Genomic DNA, 19,743 nt, shown 5'->3' with positions numbered 1-19,743 from the left:
ATCACACCTTGGTCGAGTGGTTGAATCAGCGACGTTGTGTTAGGCGGCAGGAAACGCACTGTTACGTTAGGATGAATGCTGTCCAAATGTTTAGGATGGGCTGGCGCATTGTCAAGCAACAGAAGAACTTTAAAGGCAAGATTCTGTTCCTGGCAGTAGCGTTCAGCCTCAACAGCAAAATGATTAGCAAACCAATCTTCAAAGTGACCCATGCTTTCTTGTTAGCTGCCAAGTGGACAGGAAGCATATTCTTACTCAAACCCGTAACAGCACGGGGGTTTAGTGAATGGTAAACTAAGAGAGGCTTCATCTTACAGTCTCCTTCGGCATTGGAACACATAAGCAAAATCAATCTATCCTTTGCTGCCTTGAAACCTGATGCAGTTTTTTCATCCTTACTTATGTAAGTGCGTTTCGGCATACGCTTCCAAAAAAGCCTGGTCTCGTCTGCATTAAACACCAGCTTTGTTGTGATGCCTAACTCAGCTATCATAGCCTGCAACTGCACAGGGTGGCGTTCAGCAGCTTCACGGTTGCGAAGCCTGTGACGATTAACAAACTTAGAAAAACATCCCCTACGTGCATTAGATAGATAGATAGATAGATAGATAGATAGATACTTTATTCATCCCCATGGGGAAATTCAACATTTTTTCCAATGTCCCATACACTTGTTGTAGCAAAACTAATTACATACAATACTTAACTCAGTAAAAATATGATATGCATCTAAATCACTCTCTCAAAAAGCATTAATAATAGCTTTTAAAAAGTTCTTAAGTAGTTTACTTAAATACATTAAATACAATCAACCCCAGCACTTTAACATATCTTACTCCTGGCGGTTGAATTGTAAAGCCTAATGACATTGGGGAGTATTGACCTCTTCATCCTGTCTGAGGAGCATTGCATCGATAGCAACCTGTCGCTGAAACTGCTTCTGTGTCTCTGGATGGTGCTATGTAGAGGATGTTCAGGGTTTTCCATAATTGACCGTAGCCTACTCAGCGCCCTTCGCTCAGCTACCGATGTTATACTCTCCAGTACTTTGCCCACGACAGAGCCCGCCTTCCTTACCAGCTTATTAAGACGTGAGGCGTCCCTCTTCTTAATGCTGCCTCCCCAACACGCCACCACAAAGAAGAGGGCGCTCTCCACAACTGACCTATAGAACATCTTCAGCATCTCACTACAGACATTGAATGACGCCAACCTTCTAAGGAAGTACAGTCGACTCTGTGCCTTCCTGCACAAGGCATCTGTGTTGACAGTCCAGTCTAGCTTCTCGTCTAACTGTACTCCCAGATACTTGTAGGTCTTAACCTGCTCCACACATTCTCCATTAATGATCACTGGCTCCATATGAGGCCTAGATCTCCTAAAGTCCACCACCATCTCCTTGGTCTTGGTGATATTGAGACGCAGGTAGTTTGAGTTGCACCATATCACAAAGTCCTGTATCAGTTTCCTATACTCCTCCTCCTGTCCATTCCTGACACACCCCACTATGGCTGTGTCGTCAGCGAACTTCTGCACATGGCAGGACTCCGAGTTATATTGGAAGTTTGATGTGTACAGGGTGAACAGGACCGGAGAGAGCACGGTCCCCTGCGGCGCTCCTGTGCTGCTGACCACCGTGTCAGACCTACAGTCTCCCAACCGCACATACTGAGGTCTATCTGTCAAGTAGTCCACTATCCAATCCACCATGTGAGAGTCTACTCCCATCTCCGTTAGTTTGTGCCTTAAGATCTTGGGCTGGATGGTGTTAAAGGCACTAGAGAAGTCCAGGAATGTAATCCTCACAGCACCACTGACCCCATCTAGGTGAGAGAGGGATTTGTGCAGCAAATACGTGATAGCATCCTCCACTCCCACCTTCTCCTTATACGCAAACTGAAGAGGATCCCGGCATGCCTGGTTTGTGGCCTCAGATTCTGTATTATCAGCCGCCCCATTTGTCTTCATCACGTGCGACGTCAAGGCAACAGGTCTGAAGTCATTCAACTCCTTTGGTTGTGGTTTCTTCGGTACCGGGATCACTTGACACTTCCCCACTAGCCTCTGAACAAAGATGACCATAAGTTTCCAAAGCTTTCACACGAAGATGATCAGAACTGAGTGTTGTTTTTTTCTTTGTTTCATCCTCAATGTACAAATTCAACATTTTCTCCATATTTGTCATAGTCGGGTTATACACTTTGGTAACAATCTTTGAAGACACTTGTGATGAATCAATCTCTGCACTTTTAATTTTCTCAGCATTTTTCTTTATGTTTCTGATCGTGGACTCACCCAGGCTGAAGTAGTGTCCCAGAACTGTGTTACCCTCACCTGATGCCGCCCTGTTTATAATTTCCAACTTTTTTTCCCAAGTGTTAAAGCGGTTCTCTGCCGCTTGGCTGATGGCCCAGGACTTGACATTGGACACTTAGCAGGCATAATTAAATATTTCAAACACAATATCATTGCATCATAGGTAAAAACAACAAAAGTTTAAGAGCGCAAGATTGCACATCCACACGTTGCCAAAACCAATGTGAGACTGGCAGGAGTGAGACTGTGAGGCGTGCGCACATGACTTGCATTGGCGGGAAAGCAGTGCTCCTCGCATAACTGTGAACTTTGGATGTATATAAGGAGAATTTGGTAGAAATAGGTTCCTCGCATAACTGTGAATCCGCATTGTCTGAAGACGCATATAATGACGATAGGGTGTAAGCACATGTAAGACAGCAAGCACATAAGATATCAGTAAAATATAGGCATCTGTTAGTCTTGAGAGACCATGTATTTGCGCCTTGGAAAGTTTCCAGGGCGCAGGCCTGGGCAGGGTTGTATGGGAGACCAGTAGTTGCCCATACTGCAAGTCTCCCCTCTCCATGCCACTGATGTTGTCCAAGGGAAGGGCACTAGGGCTGATACAGCTTGGCATCAGTGTTGTCGCAGAGCAATGTGTGGTTAAGTACCTTGCTTAAGGACACAACACGCTACCTTAGATGAGGCTCAAACTAGTGACCTTCAGATCACTAGACCAACGCCTTAACCACTTGGCCATGCGCCAACACAGTAAAATACAGTCACACAAAAAAATATGGTTCAGGTCCCTGAGTCCATGAATGTTGTAGCAGTCTGCAGTTAAACACAATACCAGCTTGTCTTCTGCCAAGCGAACACTGGGGTTCAGCGATGCCAGCTTGGACACCGTGCCACACCACCTCCAATGGAGTTCACCAACTCCGACGCCTCTCTCATGGGGACTGTTGACAGGCAACAACACAGCTTGAGGTCTAATCCTCATGTGAGTTGTTATTGAGGTTAATGATTAAGGTTTAGGACATGCCCTCTCCTCACTGCTGCCATCAGGAAAAAGGTACAAGAGTCTAAGGACTCACACCACCAGATTCAAGAATAAGTATTGCCCCTCAACATCAGGCTCTTGAACCAAAGGGGATAACTTCACTTGTCCCATCATTGAACTGTTCCCACAATCTAAGAATTCCCTTCCAAGGACTCTTCATCTCATGTTTCGTTAATTATTGCTTCTTTCTTTATTATTATTGTTTCTATTTTTGTATTTCCACTGTCTGTTGTCTTCTGCACTCTGGTTAAATGCCGCGGTCTTTCATTGATTCTGGGACTACACTTCGGGAAGCCTGATCACCTGGCTGTACTTCTACTCCCTGAGTATAGGCAGAGACTGAAGACTGCAGCACCAGTAGTGAGAACCAAGAAGGTATGGACCAGGGAGGCACAGGAGTGCTTACAGGACTGCTTTGAATCAGTGGACTGCACTGTGTTCTGGCAGTCACCTTCAAACCTGAGTGAGTGTGCCACAGTTGTCACCAACTTCATTAAAACCGGTGTAGATGAGCCTATGAAAACTTGCTGTACATTTCCAAACCAGAAGCCATGGATGACAAGGGAACACAACTAATCCTCATAGAGGGATCAGAAGTGAAGAGTGAGCAATTTCACCTTCCTGGGTGTCAATATCTCTGAGGACCGAACTTGGACACAACATCATATTGATGTAGCTATAAAGAAGGCAGGACAGTGGCTATATTTCATTAGGAGATTGTGGAGATTTGGTTTGTCAACTAAAACACTCGAAAACTTCTAAAGTGTACCATGAAGAGCATTCTGAAGGCTGCATCACCATCTGGTATTGGGGTGGGGGGTGGGGGTGGCGGTATTGCTACTGCAGAAGATCAAAATAAGTTGCAGAAGCTAGTAGAGTTAGTCAGCTCCATCATGAGCAACAGCCTCCGCAGTATCCAAGGTATCTTCAAGGAGTGGTGCCGTAGGAAGACACTGTTCATCAGTAAGGACCCTCTCCATCTAGGACATGCACTTTTCACACTGTTACCATCAGGAAGGAGGTACAGAAGCCTGAAGGCACACAATCAGCGATTCAGGAACAGCTTCTTCCTCTCTGCCATCAGATTTCTGATTGGTCATTGGACCCACGAACACTACCTCAGATCTGTTTTTATTTATGTTATTTTAATTTAACTATTTTATACACACACACATGTATTTAATGTAACTCAATTTGTTTCCCTGTATTTACCATGTATTACAATGTACTTCTGTCGTAAAGTTAACAGATTTCACAACATATGCAGGTGATAGTAAATCTGATTCTGATTCAGATTCTACGATAGCTATTACTGTATAGATTTGTTAAGTATGCCCACAAGAAAATGGATCTCAGGGTTGTACATGGTGACAGATATGTACTTTGATAATAAATTTACTTTGAAGTTTGATTAAATTAGCTTCACTTGTCACAAGTACATCGAGCCATACAGTGGCTCAAACAACATTGACACAAACAATCAATATACATTGTTTGTGTCAATGGTCAACACAGTCCTAGGATGTGCTGGGGCAGCCCGCAAATGTCACTATGTTTCTGGTGCCAACTAAGCATGCCCACAACTCACTAACCCTAAACTCTACACCTTTGGAATGTGGGAGGAAACCGGAGCACTAAGAAGGAAACCATACAGTAACAGGGAGAACGTACAAACTCCTGACAGGCAGCAGCGGGAATTGAACCCAGGTTGCTGGCACTGTTAAGCACTATGCTAACAATTATGCTACTGCAATAGACTAAAGTACATCATGATAGAAATATATCACCAACAGTCTGGAGGTAGAACGGAGTGATGATGGCGCTAAACGGCGACTCCTTTGCCTGCATCTTTGGAAACAGCTCTATTTCCATCTTTAATATCTTTATTTTTCCCTTTCAGGGTTCTTTTGGAAACCCTGACCAGGAGTTACACACTGATTACGGTTCTTTGTGGGAATGGGAACTGCCCTCGGGGTTTCATGGCTGGCAGTTGTTCGGCACACCAAGGGCTCAGCCTAAGAGACTGGCTCGGCTTTGGAAATCCGGGATCTTGGGGCTCTGGAGATGGGTGGATCGAGGACCAGTATCACAGCAGGAGACTCGTGAGTCGTTGGGGGAGTTGGAATATCTGCGGCTGTGTGCCCAGAGACTCGTGATCTTTGGGTATAGAGCTAAAAAAAAGCGACATGGCAGATTTTTAACATCGTAAACCAGCGAGTTGTTTGTTATGTCTCCCTGCCCGCTGTGAAAATGGATAAAAAGTCCCTTATTAGGGAGAGAGAGACAGCATGTGGTATGTCAAATACCAGGTAAACTGCAAAGTCTTTGGGGTAAATGCAAGTTGGTGTTGTTGCTGTTGCTTTGCTCATGCTTGAGTGCTCGATGGCGGGTGCTGATGCTTTTTTCGCCGGTGGGGGGAGGGGGAATTGTTGCTTGCTGCCAGTTACACGTGGGAGGAGGGAGCTGGTGGGGACTTTAGGTTCTAACATTTAACTGTCATTCATTCTTTGGGGCACTCCTCTGCTTTTGTGGATGGTTGTGAAGAAAAAGCATTTCAGTATGTATACTGTATACATTTTTCTGACTTTAAATGTACCTTTCAAACCTATTGGTTTGGATCTTAAACATTGCAGCATTGTCTATAAGGAGTGCATATGTTCACCCCGTGACCATGTGGTTTCCTCCACGTGTTCCAGTTTCCTCCCAGAGTCCAAAGACCTACTGGTTAATTGGCCACTGTGAATTGTCCTTTGATTAACTAGGGTTAAATCGGGGGATTGCTGGGTGGCGTGGCTCGAATTCTGTACTGTATCTTAAATAAAATTATCTTGGCACAGTCAGTTGAATTTTCAGGTTATTTTAAACCATTAGCCAACAGACATTATGATTGAATGAAATTTGGTTTGAAATGTTGATACAGTGGTCCAAGTAGTATTCTAATTTCAGAATTTTGTGAGGTAGGACACAGTCACCAGGGTTATGGATGACCCTGGGTTTGTGGACATTGGAAAGTAGGAGGCTGACCAGGAATGTATTGGAATGTTCAAGTTCAGATATAATAAAGGGAGGGACAGGGATTCAAAAATTCAAAGTACATTTATCAACAAAAAATGTCAAAATTGTACAACTTTGAGATTTACCTGCTTACAGGCAGCCACAAAGCAAGGAAGACCAACACCCAATGTGCAGAAAAAGAGAAAAAAATGCAAATCACCCAAACAATAGAAGCAAGCAACGACATTTCGAATCAAACCGAGTCCTCAGATCAGAATCCCCAGAGTAGCCTGTGGTAGGCCGAAGCCTCGGTCTCAGTTCATCATATTAGTGGGGCAAATTGCTGTGAAGCTCGCAGTCACCAAGCATGGCAGCTGGAGCAGTTTCACAGCTTCAGGATTGCAGAGAGAGGAGTGAACATCGCGGGAGAGTGAGGCTCTCGCCTCCGGTCCTGACACATTTCCTTTCTAGTCTATCTGAGCCTGTGTTTAATTTGTCCAAACAGCAGGTCATACCTTGCATTAGGACCTGAGCCCTACTGTAGCGAATGCTCTGGGCTTCGACCACACTGCCCAGTGATTCACTCTGGGACAAGTCTTTCCGCAGGCACTAAGGGTGAAGACTAGTGACTTCCACAGTGAATGACTGAGGTTGACGATCCTGAGGATGAGGGTGGGTTACCCACCAGTTCAGCATGTCCTGGGGGGTTGATGGTCTATGCAAGCTCAGAGTTTGAGGCCTAGAGGTCAAAGTCCTGCAAATGGCAAGTCCTGGGGTCAATACCCAGAGGTCAAAGTTGGAGGTCAAATCCAGCAATGTGTCCCTGGGTCAGTATGTCCGGTAGTAAGAGGTCTGACATCAGTGAGTCCACACAAGGGACTAGAGGTTGTGGAGGCCTAATATCTGCAAGTCCGAGAGTCCAGGGCCAAGGACTGCCAGTCGGAGGCCGACCCGAGGTTGGAGACCTGTTTGTGAGAGTGGGTGGGAGGGTGGAAAAGCGGCTGGCATGTTGTGCTGTTCTGCTGAAGACTGCGGGCATGATATGCTGGGACCGGAGAGTTGGTGAAACCTGCAGGCTTTCCCCAGCACATCCTTTCATTGTGTAGTTTATAACACAAATGACTCATTTCACTGTATGTTTCAGTGTACAGGTGATAAACAAATGAATCTGAATCTTCAATGAGCATTTTCACAGTCGGCGGAGTGAGAGACAAGTAGACTTGTGTATTGTTAAAATATAGAAACATAGAAAACCTACAGCACAATACAGGTCCTTCAACCCACAATGCTTTACCAAAGATGTACTTAATTAATGTTGATCCTATATCTCTCAGTTTCACTGACACATTGACCACTTGAGTCTCAGATGAAAATATGTTCACTCTTAACTTCAGTAACTCTCACAATCCACTGTAAAGGGACATACCTGTATCCAAGGGCTAGTCAAACTGCGGGCATTTTCTGCAACCAACTCCGTCAGCCAGAGAAATTGTTTATCTTCGTAATCAAATCGTTTTCCAAAGGTGATGGAACAGATGATGTTTGACGCTGCACCTCGCAGGAGAAAGTTTGGGTTGAAAGGTTCACCTGGTTCAATTAAAGAGGCCATTTAGAAAATCATAGGACGTTAAAATGAAATTTTGGGGCAGTCCTAAATGTTTTTTGCACATTAAACACAAGAGATTCTCCAGATCAACACACACAAGGAGGCCACAGTGGGGAATAACCCTTTGTCACCTTATTTTGGCATCTTCCCCCTTCCTTTCCAGTCATGATGAGCGGTCTCAGCCAGAAACACCGACTGTTTATTCCTCTCCATAGATGTTGCCTCACCTGCTGAGGTCCTCCAGCATTTTGTGTGTGGTGTTATAGGTATTAAATACATCTCTGTTCAAAAGGTATCAGTTAGTTACTTGATACAGAACCAGTGAGGCCTCAATACTTGGTGTATTGTGAGCAGTTTTGGGCCCCTTATCTAAGGAAGCATATGCTGACATTGGAGGGGGTCCAGAGGAGGTTCACGAAAATGATTCTGGATTGAAAGGCTTGTCATATCAGGAACATTTGCTGCCTCTGGGACTGTATTCACTAGAATTCAGAAGAATGAGGGGTGACCTCATTGAAACCAATCGAATGTTGAAAATTCTCGACAGAGTGGATGTGAAGAGGATGTTTCCTGCGGTGGGGGAAACTGGGACCAGAGGGCACAACCTCAGAATAGTGGGATGTCCTTTTAGAACAGAGGTGAGGAGGAATTTCTTTAGCCAGAGAATGGTGAGTCTGTGGAATTTATTACCACAGGCGGCTGTGGAGGCCAAGTCATTCGATATATTTAAGGCAAAGGTGGATAGATTCTGGATTAGTCAGGGCATGAATGGATACGGGGAGAAAGCAGGTCCTCGAATGCGGTAGTGACAAACCTTTCTTATCCCTGAAGCTTGTTACCAGGAACTGGGCTTCCTCCTGAATCCTCTCCTCAGCGCTCTTTTTCCCCATTCCAAAATTCCTCAAGGTGCTGAGAGTGAATCTCCGAAGCTGCTTCCATCTCTCGCCACTGCTGAAACCAACTCCTGCAAGAGAGATCTCAGGTTAACGTCCCTTTGGAAGGGGTTGTCTATTGTCTGAGGGCAAATATTCTTAACCAGTTTCCCAATTTATTCTTTATCCTTCCTTACAACTGCCGAGATACCTAAGTGTAACGCTAAGGACTATCAGCTTTGGATTGTCTAGGGGAAAACCCGTCCATGCGCCAAACCGTGTCTCCCGTTTGCGCAGACACTGTGTAATGCACACTGGTACAAATTCGCACATACAATATCAGAGAGCACACAATGTACGTTTTACAGATTACACTTTATAAATCTTACTGGAACTAGTTAATTAATAGCGATACAATATAAAAAGAAAGAAAAGGGTGCCAAAACTTATCAGAGTTCAATCAATTCGTGCACAACCATTGGAGCTCAATTATCAAAGCTTTCTGTCCACTATTCGACCCCCCTCCGACCTCTTTGACCCACCATCTGGGACCAACCTCGGTCGTCGACCAGAGCGTGTCCAGCACGTCCTTCCTCTTCGGTTCTCCTCCCGAAAATCCCGCCACTGACTCCAGGTTCCCACACGTACAGATAGAATAACATCGCATCCATTGAATAGTTCCTCTGTTATCAATAATTATAACCCAAACATCTCAACTAAACAGAGCATTACCTCATCAGTCACCTACAAAGAAGCTATTTCCTTATAATGCTACAGAGAAGCCATTTTATATATGCAGTTAACACTTAACATTACAGTTAATAATCTGAGAACCCTGCATTCTCCCCCCATCGAATTAAGTCATGCCTTCATGACGTTCAGATAATTCGCCAACTCCTCCTGCAGAACACACAGCCCAATCCAAGTGCAGAAATCCATGGCAAAACTCCCCAAAACAGTGGAGGTCACACCCTGTTCCCCAGGTGCCACGTAGGCCAACCTATCTGAGGGGTGCCTACTTCTCTGAGACCTGTGCTCTCACTCTTCTAACTCCTCCACCTTGGACAACACGGGAGACTCATGGGAACTACGAGGCAAACCCTCCTGCGAGCAGTCACCCAAACCCCTCTGCACCTTGGAACCCTCTATCTCTTGCTTAGGCCCCACGTCCTCCTCCCCTACACCCTGTGGTACCCCCGACTGCCCACCACTAGACCCCTTTACCCTGTCTAACCCAGTGGGGAGAGTTCCAAGAGCCTCCCCCTCCATCACGGGGGCATCAGTGAACGGCAGCATGTACCAATCGTCCGAGTCATCTTCCTCCGAGTCAGTATCCCTCACAGGGGCTGGGCCCGGACCTGACTCTCCTGGTGTGGGCTCTTCCTCCACCCTGCATGGACGGAGAGTCCTGATACTAGGTGCAGCCGGCATCTCGGGCTCCCGCTCTACCTGTACACCTCGCCCCAGGGGCAACAGGTGATTCTGATGGAGAATCTTGACGGGCCCCCTCCCATTCTCGGGCCTCACCTGGAAAACCAGTAGATTTGGCATCTGACTCCCCACCACATAGGGCGTGCCCGCCCGGTGATCAGCCAGCTTGTGTTTCCCAGGTAGTCCCAAACTCCTTATGAGGACTCGATCTCCCGGCAGGAGTTGGGAGAACTTCACCTTCTAGTCATACCTCCTCTTAATTCCCCGATTCTGCTTGGCGGCCGCCTCCCTGGCCAACTCATAAGCTCTTTGTAGTTCTTTCTTCATATCAGACACATACTTCAAATGGGGCATCAGCGATACTTCACCCGCATCCGTCCCAAAACAGAGGTCAATGGGCAATCTTGCCTCGCGGCCAAACATCGGATAATAGGGCAAGTATCCAGTAGCTTCATTTTGGGTACAGTTGTAACAGTGAACCAGATGTCCAATATGTTGACTCCATTGCTTCTTTTTGCTAATCTCCAGAGTTCCGAGCATGTCTAACAGCGTCCAATTAAACCTCGCGGGCTGGGGATAGCCCTGCGGATGATAGGGTGTAGTCCTTGATTTCTCAGCCCCCAACATACCCAGTAGCTCGTAGATGAGCTTACTCTCAAAGTCTCGTCCCTGGTCACTATGTATCCGCTGGGGAAGGCCATAATGCACAAAATAATTCTCCCATAGCACTTTCGCCACCGCAGTCGCCCTTTGATCCTTGGTAGGGAACGCTTGAGCATACCTGGTGTAGTGGTCTGTGATGACTAAGACATTTGCCGTATTGCTGGCATTGGGTTCTATTGCCAAGAAATCCATGCACACCAGGTCCAACAGCCCCTCACTTTGTAAGTGTGACAACGGAGCAGCCTGCACAGGCAGCGTCTTCTGGTGTATGCAGCACATGCAAGACTTGCTATTCTCTTCCAGCTCCACCTTCGTTCAGGGCCAGTAAAACTTTGAGCAATGCATAGGTCTTCTCCACCCCCAAATGTCCAGAATCATCGTGCAGGGACTTCAACACAATCATCCGATACTTTTCAGACAGGACCAACTGCCAACACCAAGGTCGGTCCAGGGGTGACATTACCCGATATAAAACTTGTTTCTTCAACTTCAACTGAGGCCATCCCCTCAATAATGGAGGCACTGAAGCGTGACTCGTCTTCTCTGCCCACGCCACATCCCCCTTCTCCACCGCGCTCCAAACAGTGCCAATGCCCGGGTCATCTCGCTGAGCAGCTGCCACATCCCCCGGACTTAGTTCTGGCAACTGCTTACTCTTTAGTACAGTCAGGTCACAGAAAACTGGGGGTAAGGCGACATCAGAAGTCCCCAATGGGTCCACTGCTTGCTCTGGCATCTCCCTTTCCTCGGCCTTCACGGTGATAGCAAACTGACACATGGCTTTCACCCCAGGGGCAGAAATGCTCTCCCACTCCTCGTCCGTCTCCTATTCCTCTTGCTCCCGTCATGAGAAAGCATCTGCATGTACATTCCTGCTCCCTGACCGGTACTTCAGGCTGAAATCATATACCGACAAGGCCAACCACCGATAGGCTGTAGCATCCAGTTTCGCCGAAGGCAGGATATAAGTAAGTGGGTTGTTGTCCGTCCTCACCTCAAGCTTGGCTCCGTAAAGATAGTCACTCAGCTTATCCACCACCGTCCATTTCAACACCAGGAACTCCAACTTATGGGTGGGATAGTTTCTCTCGGAGGGCGACAAACTCCGGCTGACAAACACGACAGGTCTCAACCCGGTGCCCTGATCTTGATACAAGACGGCCCCTAATCCCTCTCGGCTGGCATCAGTGTGTAGTACATAGGGTAATCGAGGGTGTGCAAAAGCCAGCACTGGTGCCTGGGTCAGCAACTCTTTCAGCGATTTAGAAGCCTCCTCACATTTTGCATCCCACTTCTGTCCGAAGGGACCCGACAGGTTGAGATATTCTCCAACCTCCCATCCCCCTTTTCCTTTCTTCCCAAGGGAGGGTAACCATGCAGAAGTTGGTTCAAGGAGTGACTCACTTTTGCGTAGCCCTTCACGAATCTCCGATAATAACCACAGAATCCCAAGAATGAGTGCAGAGCGCTCACCGTCCGGGGCCTCGGCCACGTGGTCACCACTTCTATCTTAGCCAGGTCTGTAGCTACCCCATTCTGTGAGATTATTTGCCCAACATAGCTAACAGATGTCTTGTAGAACTGGCACTTGTCCAGGGAGAGTTTTAACCCCTCCTCCTACAGTTGATTTAGCATCTTCAGTAGCCTCACTTCGTGTTCTTCCAAGGTGGCTCCAAACACTACCAAATCATCCAAATACACCAACACTTCAAGCAAATTCATATCCCCCACTATCTTCTCCATGACCCTCTGGAAGATAGCAAGGTCTCCCGATATGCTCTTGGGCATCCTTTCGAACTGGAAAAACCCCAGAGGGCATATAAATGCCATCTTCTCTTTGTCGGCCTGATTCATCGGGATCTGGTAATGTCCACTCCTCAAGTCCAGCACACTAAACCACTTTGCTCCACTCAGACAGGCCAATGCGTCTTTGACTCTCGGGACCGTATACTGGTCAGGGACAGTGCGCCTGTTCAAAGTCCTATAGTCCACACACATGTGTACCCTTCCATTCTACTTCCGGGTCACTACTATTAGGGACGCATAGGGGCTTTGGGACTCAGTGATGATTCCAGCTTCCTTCAACTTGCTCAAGAGCTGCCACACGTCTTCCATATTTGCAAGGGCCAGTCGCCGTGACCGCTCTCTAAACGGGGTGTCCTCAATCACTCGGATGGTATGACGAGTGCTCTTAGAACAACCCACATCAAACTCGCCGAGAGAAAAAACATCTTCCAGCTTCAACATCTTCTCCAGCAGCCTACGTTTCCACTCCAGCGGTACAGGAGAGTCCCCAAAGTTAAAGGCCTCAGCGGTCAGCTTTCCTGTTTTCCAATCCTTCCCCCCTAGTGGGCCTCACAGGGGCGCTAGACATTACTGTCACCGGGAACAAATGCAGCAGCGACATCCCTCTCTTAAAGGTAATTTCTCTCTTCATATTTTCTTGACACTCACAGCCATCCTACTCGCCTGTACCATCGAGGGCCTCTGCACTTCGGGCCTCACCAGCACCCCAGCCGGAAATCGTGTCTCCCCTCAAGGTCTTCCAGGGCATCCACTAAAACGGCCTCACCATCAGGCACTCTGGGAAATCTGGGGGTTAAATACAGTCTCTGGCCCAGGGTGCAACCACACTTCCTCAAAAGCAGCATGAAACGCTGGGTGCACAGCCCGGGTCTCCAAACAGTTCTCACTTGCCCTCTCCTGGCAGGCCCCCATGAGCCTCCGCTCTACGGGTGTTGGTCCCCACCAGAATTGAAGCACCCCCGGTCTCAGCTGGGTCTGGACAAACCAGCACTAACGTCTCCAAAACTTCAGACACTCCCACATCGGCTTCTGAAAACTCCAGTTTCACTGACAAATACCCGTCATATGGATAATCCCTAGCATTGATGCCCCAAATCTCCAGTGCACGGAATGGGGTCAATGGCAAATGCTTGAAGTACTGGTTGTAAAACGAATGGTATAGTTGCGTGACCTGCGACCCGGTGTCAAGTATGGCTTTAGCATAGATTCTATCTATCCTTAGTGACACACTAGAGCGGGGTCCCACTAATCCTTCCGGAATCGAGTCTTTTGATTTCGGGGGTTCCTTGGTACAATGCTGGGAACATGTTCCCCTAGAGACACCAGGCCGTTCCCTCACTGGGTCCCCTCTAAGTTTCCTGACACCTCTCCCTTCTTGGATACCTGGGGCTCGCCCTCCTAGGGGCTTCTGGCCGCTCACATTCCCGCTGGAAGTGGCCCTCCTCCCCGCAGTTATAGCTCACTCTACCAGCTGCCCCTCTTCTCGCAGACCTCCCTCCACTCACAGCATCCTGCGCTGTCCGTCCTCTGGGGGGGGGGGGGGTTAAGCCCTCCCTACCAGCCCCTCAGTCCTCAGCTCGGCCACCACCTCCTTTATCAGTTGCCGGGTGAAGCTGGCTCCTCTCCCATCTCTACCGGGGGCTACAACTGAGGATCTCACCCTGCTGACAGAGTCTTCCTGCGGCTTAAATGCGCACTCATCCCCCGCTCACATCTCTGATCAGTTGAACAAACGTCAGAGGAGGATGTGTTTTATAAGACTGCTGGAAACTCCAAGCAATCTTGTCCTCAGCCTGGGCACCTCTAAATACCTGATCCACCAGTTCAGCCCGAATGACCCCTCCCCCCCCCCCCCCCCCCCCCCCGGCGCCGTAATCCATTAAGCTGCCTCTCTAGCCGAGAAAGGTATGCAGAGAGCTTCTCACTCTCCTCCTGATACATGTTTTGAAACTCCCCGAGGAGCTCCCAGTCAGCCCAAAAGCACTTTCCAAGGCCTCCATATAGTCCTTCAGAGTGGCCAAAGGCTGGTTAACCTTCACACCTCACACTACCCCAGCCGCCTCTCCCTAAAAACTTTCAACCAATCTCTGTCGCTTTTCCTCATCCGAGCACCGCTACTCACTTCAACTGCGACATTTGCCCATGAATCATAATCCTCCTCACCCTCGGGAGTGGGCGTTATCCCCGAGAAAACTCTTATCTTCTGGTGGGGACTTCTGCCCTTCTCGCTAAGGAGGTAAGTGTAGAGGCCAACTCAGACCTTTTTGCATTTCACTGGGGAACGGGAACTGACCAACTTTTCCAAATCTGACCATTCTTTCCCTTCATCCTCCAGCACTGAAAGAATCCATTCCCTAAGATCTCCTCCCCCCTCTGCAGGCAACTCTGCTCACTGAGCTTTGACCCCTCCCTCCCCGACACTCTGCAGGCGCCATGGCCCTGCCTCACCGGGAATGCCAATTTCCTCTGGCAACTCCACCCCTGTTATGTCCTCACTTGTCTGCACTAACACTATATCTGTACCTGCCTCAAAATCAAAGTTCCAAGATACTCCACTTTGCCAAAAGTTTTAACCGCACTCAAACCTTGAAGTAATACTTCATCCAGTATGCTAGACTCCACCCCCCTCAACACACACGCATTGCTCTCTGCCACCTTCGCAGCCACACACCATCACTGAAAAGCAGCTGGCGCCATCCCGACTGTATTTTATTTAAGCAGAGTGGTCACACAGCATCCACAGAATTCAAACCCAGACGAATCCCCACAAATGTAGCACTTAGGACTGTCGGCTTGTGTTTGTCTAGGGGAAAATCCGTCCACCCCGCCAAACCGTGTCTCCCGTTCGCGTAGATGCTGTGTAATGCACACTGGTACAAACTTGCACATACAATATCAGAGAGCACACAATGTACGTTTTACAGATTACACTTTATAAATCTTACTGGAACTAGGAAATTAATAGCGATACAATTATAAAAAGAAAGAAAGGGGTGCCAAAACTTATCAGAGTTCGATCAGTTCATGCACAACCGTTGGAGCTCAGTTATCAAAGCCTTCTGTCCACCATTTGACCTCTGACCCACCATCTGGGACCAACCTCGGTGGTCGACCAGAGCGCATCCAGCATGTCCTTCCTCTTCGGTTTTCCTCCCAAACAGCCCACCACTGACTCCAGGTTCCCACACATAACAGATAGAATAACATCGCTTCCATTGGTTAGTTCCTCTGTTATCAATAATTATAACCCAAACATCTCAACTAAACAGAGCATTACCTCATCAGTCACCTACAGAGAAGCCATTTTATATATGCAGTTAACATTACAGTTAATAATCTGAGAACCCTGCATAAGCTCCTCATCCCAGAGCCCATTCTTCTAGGTAGGAATTGCTACTATAGAATTCCACAGTTAAATCAGCTGGTGTTCCTGGTCACCAAACAGTCCAAGGTTTCCCTGATTCGATGTCACAAGACGAACAAAAAGGAACCATAGAAGAATTGGAGAGGTTCATAAGAATCATCTCAGAAATTATAGGGTTAATGGACAAGGAGCATTTGATAACTCTAGCACTGTACTTCCTGGATGATTTCAGGAATCATAAGGCTAATGTTGGAAGTGCATTTGATAACTCTGGGCCTGTACTTGTTGGAGTTCAGAACAAAGGCGGGGTGGGAGCGGAGGTTCTTATTGAAACCTATCAAATATGGAGAGACCTAGAAGGGACATGGAGAAGATTTATCTATTTAACCCTTGCCTAATCACGGGGCAATTTACAACGACCAATTAACCTACCCACTCAAGACCATCTTTGGACTGTGTGAGGAAATCGAAGCAGCTGGAGAAAACCTACGCAGTCATGGGGAGAACGTACAAACTCCTTCCTGTTAGTGACGTGAATTGAAGCCGGATCACTGGTGCTGTGAAGCATTGTGCTAACAACTACACTACCATGCTGCCCATGGTAATGATGTTGCCTATATTGGGGAAGTCTGGACCACAGGTCATAGCCTCAGTATAGAAGGATGTCTCTTAGAACAGAGATGATGAGCAATTTCTTTAGCCAGGAAGGGGTGAATCTGTGGAATTTGTTGCCACAGACAATTATATATTTAAAGGTACCAGTCCAGGTAAACTGAAGCAGATAAGATTTAATGTGTGGCTCATATCATGGTGTAGGTTACAGGGGCATAGGTTTATGGGACATTTGGGTGCCTTTTTGGGGCTGATGGAACCTGTAACACTGGGACCGGTTGGATTTGAATTGGAGGGGCACTAATGTACTGGATAGGCGTATGCTTCGGTTAGCTGAGATCTGATTACACCAGGGAATGAGGAGCAGGGTACTAGGAAGAGGCTGGGCTCAGCTGTTTAAACATCATCGTGGAGAATAACATATTAGGACATAAAGCAATTATAGGCTTCAAAAATATAAAAGTGGGTCAAAATAGGATGAAAAACCAGTAATAGACTGGGATGGCCTGTATAAATGCAAGATGTATTACGAATAAATGAGCTGGAATTACATGCTAGTGTGTATAAATATGATACAACAGCAATAACTGAACCTGGCTGACCTCAGAGGATGGTGATGAATATAGTATTAAAGAATATACTTTGTTTAGTAAAGATACGCAAGATGGTAAAGGTGGTGGAGTAGCCACATACGTAGGGAGAATTTAAACATGAGGCTCCTTGTGATAGGAGATGAATCGAGACTTAGTGAAGCAATCTGGGTGAGAATTGAAAGCTATAAGTGAATAACATTGGCTGTATGTTATGGACCCTCTCGTGCATATAGTGACTTTAATAAACAACTATCAGAATATTAGAAAAGCAAGTTCTGAGGTGATATTATAGTTATGGGTGACTTTAATTTCCCAAGTGTTGAGTGGGAGAACCCAGTGACTCAAGAATTAGAGGAATGTGAATTCATTGAGTTATAATGATTGTTTTTGACCCAATATGGAATTGCACTAACAAGGAGGAAGACCTGTCTAGATTTGATATTCTCTAACAATCATGATAGAATTTTGAGCATGGAAGTCGTTGAGCTTTTAGGAACAAGCAATCATAATAATATTAGTGTTGAAGCTTTGTGTAAAAGTATATCAGTAAAAACCAAAACCATTAAATTGAATTTCAGAACGGCAAAGTTGGTGCAGATGCATCAAAGACTTCAGAAGGTAAACTGGAAGGAACGGCTTGACATTGAGTCAGTTGAGAAACAATGGGATTGATTTAAAGAGGTAATACACACAGTGAAGGAAATGTTCCTACCGAAGGCCGGGAGAAGCAATAAAAACAATAGATCAAATACATGGATAATTAAAGATATACATAAAATTATTGAAGAAAAGACAGCTATATAAAGAATACAGAAAAAATAGTAATGAAGTTAACAACACACACAAATTGCTGGTGGAACACAGCAGGCCAGGCAGCATCTATAAGGAGAAGCACTGTCAACGTTTCCAGTCTGCATCAGGTCTCATCAATATATAAAAGTTAACCAAAGGGGATTTGAAAATTTGAGAGCTATGGTCAAGAGGGCAATTCAGATTGCCAAAAGGCAGGTTGAGAAGGATATTGCTGGTAATGCTACAATTAACCCCAAGGGATTTTTTCAATACTTTAATAGTAAAAGAAAAGTCAAGGAGGAAGTGAAGTGTATTAGGATTAACAGTAAGGTGATAACTTATGCAGGGAAGGACATAGTGGATACTCTTTGCACATATTTTGCTAAAGTACTCACCCACAAAGATGTTAGCAACATGCCAGTAAGTGCAGAGAAAAATAAGCTTGTTTTAAGTGACTTAGAGATCTTAGAAAGTGAGGTCCTCCTTCAGCTGAAAAGACTGAAAGTTAATAATTCTCCAGGGCCATCCAACATATATCCAATGGAACTTAAAGAGGTCTGTGATTATATATACAAATCCTTAACTCATATTTTTCAAAAGTCAGTGAAGACTGGTGAAATGCCCAAGGACTGGAAATGGGTTAACATTGTCCCAGTATGCAAGAAGGGTGACCATACAGACCCTAGTAACTATAAATCTATAGACCCCAGTAAATTTACTGTGCATCACAGGTAAGATAATGGAAACATTAATAAGGAATGAGGTGGAAAAGTAGCTGATAAGAACAAACATGTTAGCAGACAACCAGCATGGGTTGAGAAAGGTGAAATCATGTTTTACTAATATGCTGAAGTTCTCTGAGAAGGCAGTTAAAAATTTTGATAACAATAGAGTGGTTGACATCATTTATTTGGACTTCCAGAACGCTTTTGACAAGGTACCCTACGAGAGGTTAATAATCAAATTACAAGAAGTAGGGATTCAAGGTTAGGTGTGTGAATGGGCGCAGAATTGGCTATAAAACAGAAAACAATGAGTGAAGGTGAGAGGATCATTTTCACACCTAGAAGATGTTAATAGTGGGGTTCAGCAGGGAGCAGTTTTGGGGGCTGCTGCTGATTTTATTTGCATTAATGATATGGAAAGCACATAACAAATAAACTGATAAAGTTTGCAAATGACATGAAATTAAGGAGATGGACTGATAACATTCAGGAAGCAGAATCAATACAGTTAGATCTCAACAAAATCCAGATTTGGGTAGATAAATAGCAGATGAAGTTTAATGTAAGTAACTGTAAAATATTACATATAGGAAGTAGAAGTACTAGATATAAATATACAACGGGGATTCTTGAGTTAAAAAGTGCACTGTATGAGAAGGTTTTGGACGTCCTGGTAGACTCATCATGATCAACATCTGGACAATGCATAGAAGCGATTAGGAAGGCTAATAGATTGTTGGGTAATACAATGCGCTCTGTGAAGTTTGCATCTAGAGAGGTTCTCATTAAGCTGTATAATGTGCTTGTGAGGCCGCACCTTGAGTGCTGTACACAGTTTTGGTCTCCATATTTTGTGAGGGACGTAAAGACACTGGAGATAGATCAGAGAAGGACGACGAGACTCTTTCCAGCTCTGCAGGGTAT

The 19,743-nt window shown here is 46.0% G+C and overlaps 2 protein-coding genes across 7 annotated transcripts in view; one reads left to right on the top strand and one right to left on the bottom strand.

Annotated features, from left to right (window-relative positions):
• LOC140737355 (cytochrome P450 2C39-like) overlaps window positions 1–19,743 on the bottom strand; it is a 120,894-nt gene that overhangs the window by 31,717 nt on the left and 69,434 nt on the right. For all 6 annotated transcript variants that reach the window (XM_073063807.1, XM_073063806.1, XM_073063810.1 and 3 more), the window contains 2 exons: window positions 8,776–8,925; window positions 7,782–7,942 (listed from right to left, as the gene is read on the bottom strand). In XM_073063807.1, coding sequence (XP_072919908.1) covers window positions 7,782–7,942; window positions 8,776–8,925 — 311 coding nt within the window. The remainder of the gene's footprint in view (window positions 1–7,781; window positions 7,943–8,775; window positions 8,926–19,743) is intronic.
• Window positions 1–19,743, top strand: part of LOC140737366 (cytochrome P450 2C38-like) — a 163,390-nt gene that overhangs the window by 81,070 nt on the left and 62,577 nt on the right. The window lies entirely within an intron of this gene.

Source organism: Hemitrygon akajei, chromosome 12 (assembly GCF_048418815.1).
Source record: "Hemitrygon akajei chromosome 12, sHemAka1.3, whole genome shotgun sequence".
In the NCBI taxonomy this organism is placed as follows: Eukaryota; Metazoa; Chordata; class Chondrichthyes; order Myliobatiformes; family Dasyatidae; genus Hemitrygon; species Hemitrygon akajei.
This window is presented reverse-complemented; position numbering and strand designations above follow the sequence as displayed.